At 32.6% G+C, this 9127-nt stretch overlaps 1 protein-coding gene across 1 annotated transcript; it reads left to right on the forward strand.

Moving 5' to 3' along the window:
* The first annotated feature begins 4440 nt into the window (after positions 1 to 4440).
* On the forward strand, positions 4441 to 8482 carry LOC120152803 (pre-mRNA-splicing factor CWC25-like). Its single transcript, XM_039164930.1, has 3 exons — positions 4441 to 4571; positions 7904 to 7990; positions 8098 to 8482. Exons 1-3 carry the CDS (start codon positions 4441 to 4443, stop codon positions 8480 to 8482), a joined length of 603 nt encoding a protein of 200 aa, XP_039020861.1.
* The last annotated feature ends 645 nt before the right edge of the window (positions 8483 to 9127 follow it).

Genomic DNA, 9127 nt, shown 5'->3' on the forward strand with positions numbered 1-9127 from the left:
ATCTTCATATCTTCAATGGCTTCATTCAACCACCTGAATTTGTCTTCAAATTGCTCAAAATTGACGAGGCTCATCCCTAGGTCTGAGTTAGACGCTCCAGGGCAAATTATCACTCTTGATGTACCAATCTGATGAGATTGATTTCCTTTATCCTCTATTTTCTCTTTACTAGCAGCCTGTGGTACCAGTACCTGGATCATTTGATTCGATACGCCTTGTAAAGAACCCGATGCTTGATTCCCCGTATCTTGTTGTGACCCGACTAACTGCTCTTGCAACTGATCTTGTGATCCCTTATGAGATTGCTCCATTGTTTCCATTTACTTGTTCATGATGATGAGGAAGTAGTATGAATGAATGATCTTGTTATTATTGTCACATAACCTTCCATTAATTATTTCTGTGTTTTTATAATTAATGCATGTAAAATGCTTAAATAAATACATGTAATGCAAATGCAAATGCCAAATGCAAATGCAAAAGGTGTCATTCCAGAGTGACCATCTTAAAACAACTTTCATTGAACACAAAGGTCTCGATACATCAAACAAACTTTACATATAACGGACAGCTTTCGCTCTGAACTTTTCTATCTCCTTCAAAAGCCAATTTAATTTCCACTCATGCTCGGGGGTCGAGTTGTCAATCTGTTTCAATTCTCTTGCAAAGCCAGCTAAATCAACCCATTTGTGAGCCACATTGCTTGCTTGGGTCATAGCTTCTTTCATGACTTTGTCCCTTTTCTCTATCTTGAGTACCGTTTCTCGGAGCTGTAGACACTGCTGTTGAATCTTCCTTGTAAGAAAGTCATTGTGGTTATGAAGCTCTTGTATAAGATCACTGCAATCATCTACAATCTTTATCAACTTCTCGTTCTTCGCTCTAACGGCTTCTAACTCAGCGTCAGTCTCCCGCTTATGGCGCTGATATGAGATTTCCATATTGGCAATAGACTTATTCAACATCTGATTCTCGGTCTGATATCTTCCCAAATTATCAACAACTATATTGTGTCTTTTTTCTGCAATTTGTAAATCATGAGAAAACTTCTCGGCTCGACCTTCGTGCACCTTGCAATTCTTTCTCCACTGTTCAGCGTCATTCTTCAATTTAGCGACCCCTATTATCCAATCCTTTGGGACATTTCCTATACCAGTAAATTTAAAAGCTTGATTGATCATTTGAAAAACATCCTGCATAGCTTCTATCTCTCTACTTAATTTATCATTTTCACTTTTTAAATGACGAATCTGAGCTCCGTACTTTGGCAAACAATCTTCTTCTTGGATGTCCTCACTAATACCCTTACCTTTGGTCACTTTTGGTTCGAATCCAACAGGATAATATGTTACCAAACTAGGTTGTCCTTTCAATTCAAACTCCAATACTCCATGATCTAGTAGAAGTTGGACTCGACGTTTGAAGGTAGAACAATTCTTAATAGAATGTCCTTGAATCCCAGCATGATATTCACAACGAACGTTGACGTCATACCAACTTGGATATGGAGGCTGCAAAGGTTTCACATAATGCGGGGCCACTTCTCGGGCTTCTAATAGTTCATCATAAAATTCCTTATATGATATTGGGATGGAATCACAACGAGATCCATCTCTTAACTTGGGTTGAATTGGAGTTTCCAGTTTTATTTCCCCTGATATTGGGAATAGACTATCAAACACCAACGAGTTTGGACTGCATGTCTTCTTTTCATCCTTCTGAACTTCTATAGTTGCCACTATTTCCTTGGCATTTCCAAACAACTTGTTGATACGAATAATGATTGTGCGTGGTTTCTCATTTTGGCTAGAATCAGCAGGTTCTAAAGTAGTCCCTTGCGTATCTGACACCTCGAGATTGTTTTCATTGAGTTCTTTCTTTTCTTTGGTAGAAGTCTCTCTTCCTTTGGATAAAATATCTATTCTATCCATCATCTTGGACATTTGCTCTTTTATCTCTCTTATCTCATTGTGTTCTTCATCAGACATATGATCTTTATGTGCGCAACTCTCTATTATTTTCGAAGCTTTCTCAGGATGCCATTTCCCGACTGTGTTATAGTCTGTTTGATCACGAAACCCCTTGTTCGTCATGAAAACCTTTTACTATGATGAACACTCACAAATCAACACCTTTTGAATATGTTATGATCATGCAATTCGGACAAACAGAAAAAACAACATAGAAACAAGTTAGTACAAATGAGATAACAAAATGACAACAAGCAACAATAGCAAAATAAATAAATTAATGCTAATAAGAATGCAAATGCAAATCCACAAGGTGTTAATTCCAAGAGTGACCACCATAGAACAACCTTCATTTAGACAACAAGAATTCAGTACACCATGTAGTCATAATATAAATGTGATTCTTCATTTCTTCATTTCCTTGAGCCGTACTCTTCATGGAATCTAATATTGTACCCAAAGTTGTCGGCGTACTTTATCACCTTTGACGACGCCAGATGTCCTTAAATTGAATCCCGAGGTCTCTATTTTTACTTTCAATACGAAATGATCTTCATGTCTTTGTGAAGGGTCTTCTTGTCCTTGGTGTAACTGTATCTATCTTCTGAGGGTATCTTGGCCTTCACACTTTTAAAGGAAGTCTTCAATCAGCTTCAGATTTCTTCATTCATCGGATGTGCTTCTTCATGGATCATCTGAATATCTTTGAACCTCCTGATTTTGACTACATGGTTAAGAATTTCTTGTTTCAGTATGACCAGCCTTCTTATTAGTCAATCACTTGCGAATTAACACCTTGTGATGACATGAAGATGCGAATGCAATAAAATCAAAATAAAATAGACATAGAAAAAAAAATGGGTTAGCACACATAATATCAACAACAAGATAATAAATATCATAATCATTAAATAAAACCTACCCTTACATGTTGGCTACCCAATCATGTTTTAGTAGATCCTACCCAACATGATATCTACCCCCATGCTTTGTTTGAACATTAAAACCCTAACCGCATAATATCTAATTCACATGCTTGCTTGACAAATAAACCTCACCGCATGATTTCTAGTTCGCATGCATTTATTCGAAAAGTGAAAATAAATGACTCAAAAAGCTTTTCCTTGTGTACCCTTCTCATGGGACTCTTAAGGTTCGGGTTAGGCTCGACCTAAGTTCGGGCTCTATGTTCACTATATGCTGGGTTCGGTTCTAAAGTAATAGGTTCTCGAATTGTCCTTGTCGGTGCCCCCTTGGGCTGTCGAACCCTCAATCCTGTCCCATCACAGGCTTTAGGGGATCGAGTTCAATTTCGAGGGAACACACCTCCTTATGTCCATACGGAGGTGATTACCATCACGAGGACCATAAGGCGTGAGCTCCAGGAGCAATCCACTATCCCATGCGGAGGTGAAAACCACACGAGGGCATAGTCTCTCGCTCCTACTTAATTTGGACGGAGCGGGGTTTTAGCTCATGTCATGAAAATGCAGCTGTGCAGTGTGTGAGGAAAAGCGAAAAACAAACAATAAAAACACTGAAAATCAAATCCCAAAACACACAATTATTCTGAAACCATTAGCAAACAGATCAGTACAACTATTTAATTGTTAATCGAATTAAATTAAAAAACCAAAATACAAACAAAACTTATTAAAAACCAAACAAGGGATCAAAAACCAAATTAAAATGAATTTATAACTTTCAATTGCAAAGACAATTAATTAATCGACTATCGGCCTGACTCTCTAAAAAAAAGGTCCCCAGCAGAGTCGCCAAGCTGTCGAAACGATTTTTTTAAAGGTGAAAATGTGAGATTTTAAAAACCACATTAATTTTTAATTTACCTCTTTCAACTGATTTTTAATTTAAAAACAAATGCGATTTAAAAACCTCTCGTTTCGAAAAATTTTGGATTTCCTTTACGATCGGAAAAAAATACAGTTCAAAGAGTCGCCACCAATCTTTGATTAGGGTGTGATTGGGAACCCAAAATTATTTGTTATTTTAAATAAAAATTAATTTTTATAACCATGCATATTAACCTATAATGTACAAATGTGAGTCAAATATAAAAAATAAATATGGCATACTAAACTATAAATTTTAAAAAATATATATATCCCTATTAAAGCAATGACTAAATTTAAACATACGTAAAATTAAACATCCTGACTAAAAATTTAAACAAAGAATTAAATAAAAACGAACATAAATATAAGGAACTTAACCCTAAATAACTCAAAATAGTAACTAAAACAAAAATTGGAAAATATCTAAGTTGAGACAAATTAAAAAAAAAATCAAAAATCAAGCCCTACAGGTAACTAAATTATAAAAAACGTTATACTTAGGAGGATTTAAAGATAGTTTACACCTAAAGTTACAATGACTAGACCCTAATTTACCCAAAACATATAATATATAACCTAACTTAAAAAACCTAAATTATTTGTTAAAACTAAAGAACATGGCCACTTCCAGTACCCTTCTCCACTTTCCCTTTCTTCCACGCAAGGCATTGCCTCACCCACGCTCAACTTGCTCTCTTAAACGAACTGGTAAGGAATCTAACCTTGACATGAACGGCCTAAAGTTCCGGTGAACCATTCCCAATGGCGAGAACTACTCTTTTCAAAGGTAAACAACCACTCCCTCCCTTCTATTTTATTTTAATTTTGTTAAACTAAATCTCGTCTTTTTTCCTTGACAATGGAACCACACAAAGAACAAATAGAGTCAACAAGACCCCATTTATGTTCAAGAAGTCTAGGTAAATCCTAATCCCTCTCAAATTGTAGTTTTAAATAACGATCGCATACACACAAAAAAATGAAAAAATACGACTGGAAAATAAAGAACTGAGAGAGAATTTCTCGAAGAACATGTACCTCTATTGCTTTCTTTATTTTTGAATCGTGAGATTACACTATGATTCCTTTTCGCATCCCCTTTACACTGTGAAATTGCCGAAATTAATAAGGTTTTTTTGCTCGTATTCTCCTCTCTTCTCAAATGCTTTTCTTTTCAAATTTTTCGTTGGTCTCCTCTTTTTCTAATCTCTGTTGGTGGTCCCTTTTTTTCTAATCTCTTTTTTTCTTTTTCTTTTGCTTTGTAACCTCTCCCCCTTGTTTCTAGTGGTTGATTGTGGCTTATAGTGGTTTCTAGGAGTTAAAAAAAACCGACCCCTCTTGATAATTACTTACTAACCCTTCTCATAACTGTCTTTGATTTCCATGTTGGGCTTCTAATTGGTTTGGGCACGTGCTAGATTCTCCAGGGCTCCAACTTAATCCTGGATAAACCGAGTATCTACACTTTCTTAATGTGTGTACCTATAACCTCTAGAAATAATAATATTCCTTTTAACTATTGAGATCTTTTAATTCGTACAATTTATTTTTAAATTTTTAATAAAAATCATTTATAAATTTAACCGTATAAAACTAAAGAAAAATATCATATATTCTTTCATTCTAGAATTTTTCTTACATTATTATTATCGGAATATTACATTTTTTTTTTATTTAAGCTTCGGAAAGTCATCCATTCTCTCTCTTCGCTGCCATTTTGTTATTTTTAGTTTCACAAAATTGATGGGCGGTTCTGCTATACAGCGCTTAAAAAAAGTTAAAAATTATGTGATTTGTTAAATAAGTGATCGATTAAAATTTAGATCGGTTATGTTATATCATTTAATCGAAAATATTATTAAGTACAATGATATATTAGGTAGCGCTTATATAATATAATATGTAGCGCTTATATTGACCTATTTTCTAACTTAACATGTATATTTACACCGATAACATTGCAAAATTACCTATTATATTATAATTATCGGTTTTGATGTTTTTGGGATTGATACAATTTTAAATGTATCGATACTTTATGCGTGCACATCGTTTTGCTTAAAATATCCAACTTTTTGTATTAAAAAATAAAAAATCTGAAATAAAAATGACCACACAAATACATTTTTTTATTATCGGTTTTGTCATTTCGAGACCGATTTTGTCATATTTTTACATGTTATATTGTTATGGATCGATATATTTTTATAAAGTATCGACACTTTATTAACGCTATAACATTTTTTCTTTTAAATTCCAAAAGTATCGATACTTATAATAAAGTATCGACACTTTCAACATATCCGGTAGCTCTTTACCAGTTTTGTCATTTCGATACCGGTTTTGTCATATTTTTACATGTTATATTGTTATGGATCGATACTTTTTTATAAAGTATCGACACTTTATTAGCACTATAACTTCTTCTCTTTTAAATTCTAAAAGTGTCGATACTTATAATAAAGTATCGACACTATCAACATATCCGGTAGCGTTTGACCTGTTTTGTCATTTATAGACCGGTTTTGTCATTTGTTTACCTGTTATATTGTTATGGATCGATATATTTTTATAAAGTATCGACACTTTCAATATATCCGGTAGCGCTTTACATGTTTTGTCATTTATAGACCGGTTTTGTCATTTTTTTACCTGTTATATTGTTATGGATCAATATATTTTTATAAAGTATCGACACTTTCAATATATCCGGTAGCGCTTTACCTGTTTTGTCATTTATAGACCGGTTTTGTCATTTTTTACCTGTTATATTGTTATGGATCGATACATTTTTATAAAGTATCGACACTTTCAATATATCCGGTAGCGCTTTACATGTTTTGTCATTTTTAGACCGGTTTTGTCATTTTTTTACCTGTTATATTATTATAGATCAATATATTTTCATAAAGTATCGACACAAACCGACAAGCTAAGTTTGCCGGTTGCCAAATTTTTTAATATTTCTTAATGATTTCCACCTATTACATTATTATTACTCGATATTTTCGGTAGCGCTAAACTAAATTTATCAAATATTTTTTAATGTATCCGATAACACCTTATATTAATCGTATATTAGTTCGCCTTTCCTGAGACAACTCCGATTAACTTTGGTACCACGCTGTAATTGTAAAGAGAGGCCCAACAGTCTATCAAAATTAGGGTTTATGTTTAAAAGTAGGGTTAACTTTGGTATCACATAGGTTTTAGTTTTATTGATTTTTTCACCTTTTTAAAATTAATAAGATATGAGTACTTATGTTTTTTAAATTAAGATATATTTACCCTGAGTTAATTATTATTAACAGTAATTAAATATTTTAATATATTTATATATTTAATTCATGTTATTTATATATATATTTTTAATTTAATTATATTTTTAATAAATTAAAATAAATTATATATTTTGAAATGAAAATAAAAATATTTTTTTAAAATTAAATTAATAATAAAATATATTTAATAAATTGATATAAAAATATTTTAAATTAATATATAAAATTATATTATATATAATTCGGGTCACGAGTACTCAATTCATAATTTTTTAAAGACAATTAACTCGGATGATCTCGTCTTAATTAAATAAAATCGTAAATAACCAAATATTGTTTAAATAAAAATGTAAGTGATCATATTTTATAAATTTTGAAATCAGTAACCAAAAGTGGAAAAACCTAAAAGATAAGTGATGAACCGTGTAGTTAACCCTTCAAAATAAATTTCTTTGCATTGGTCATAAAAAATCTTCATTCTCATCGGATATTTTCTTGCTCCGCCGTCTTCTTCTTCCTCTTCGCTGAAGCGCACTGGTTCGAAGTTGCTCTATTTACGACAATTGCATCTTTTTTACCTCTATCACTGCTCTCTGATTTAAGTTTGAACTCTTGCGAGTTGCAACACCGAGTCGGGTCAGCCTCACCTCGCTCTTACTTTCCACCTTTATTCATGTTTCTCTGGTCAAAGCGTTTCGAGTTTCTGTAGATCCGATTTATTTTGGTTTTCAAGAACAGTTTGCTGACGGAAGGGAATCTGGAAGGTGCCTTTTTTTTAATTGATTTGTGACTTTTAAAGTACGGGTAGAGGATTCAGTGAATCGAGTGACGATGATCCGAGAGATGAGAGTAGGGAACATGGAAATCGTGGCAATATGTATTCTAGGTCAGATAGAGAAAGGGAAGACGAGAAAGTGGGAGAGAAAGAGGAAGAAATCATGATGATGGGGATGAACAGCAAAGAAAAAATTCTGGATCTTTTGATGGAAAAAGGCGTGCTAGAGATGGGAGGCGAGAAAGTGAGATAATTCATGATGATGATAGTTCTAAGGATAAGCCGAGAGAAGAAAGTTCTAGATCTGGTGAAGATGGTAAGCATGCCAATGGAGATGGAAGGAGGAAAAGTGAGAGAATTCATGGTGGTGGTAAGGATAGGAAGAGAGAAGAACGTTCTAGATCATCTGATGAAGAAGATGACAAGCGTTCCTACATGGATAAAAGGCATGAAAGAGAAAGAATTCATGATGGTGATGATAATGGGCGGGAAAGAGAAAGAATTCGCAATGGTGATGATGATTCCAAGACCAGGCAGAGAGCTACACCCGAGGAAAATTCTGAATCTTCTGATAAATTGGAAGACAGGCGAGCCATGGGCTAAGTAATCAAACTGATACCGTTTAATGAATACTTTTTTTTAATACAATTTGTTTATATTTTTTAAAGACTGAGGTGACGAAAGGTGCATCCGAAGACATATTTTATCTATTTTATATTAAGTTGGATGTCACGTGAGAACGGCGTATTTTCGGAGATACATCTTCACGGAGTTTTACTGATTCAGTTATCACGGTGATATTTTTTTTAATAATAAAAATTTTATTTTATTGTTATTATAAATTAGTAATATATTATATAAATTGTTTCGGTTATAATTTAATAATTATCGAATGTATTTTTTTAATGTGTGTTAAAGGTGGAGTGTATTATCCACATTAATCAGATAGAACAATAGATAAAAACTAGTTTTTATTTTATTGTAGTTATATGAAAAATGTATAAAATTATTATATTACATGTATGATTATATTATTATTTTTTATTTTGATTATCGATCTATTAATTTTTTATCACTTAATTATTCAAATATTATCAATCTAATCATCTGTTATTATTATTTAACCAAAATATTGATGCATAAGTTAATAAAATTAGTATAATTACACATTTTATCTGTTATTATTATTATACATTAAGAAATTATAGAAAATACAATTACATTTAAATATTAAAAACAAAAACATTC

Source organism: Hibiscus syriacus, unplaced genomic scaffold (genome assembly GCF_006381635.1).
Source record: "Hibiscus syriacus cultivar Baekdansim isolate YM2019G1 unplaced genomic scaffold, ASM638163v2 tig00111095_pilon, whole genome shotgun sequence".
NCBI lineage: Eukaryota > Viridiplantae > Streptophyta > Magnoliopsida > Malvales > Malvaceae > Hibiscus > Hibiscus syriacus.

Excerpts from the sequence above, each read along its gene's own strand:
- LOC120152803 (XM_039164930.1), top strand. The coding sequence starts at position 4,441 with ATGGCCACTTCCAGTACCCTTCTCCACTTTCCCTTTCTTCCACGCAAG. Across the intron at positions 4,572-7,903 it reads ATGAACGGCCTAAAGTTCCG|TACGGGTAGAGGATTCAGTG; the intron begins GTGAACCATTCC and ends TGACTTTTAAAG. Across the intron at positions 7,991-8,097 it reads CGTGGCAATATGTATTCTAG|GCGTGCTAGAGATGGGAGGC; the intron begins GTCAGATAGAGA and ends TGATGGAAAAAG.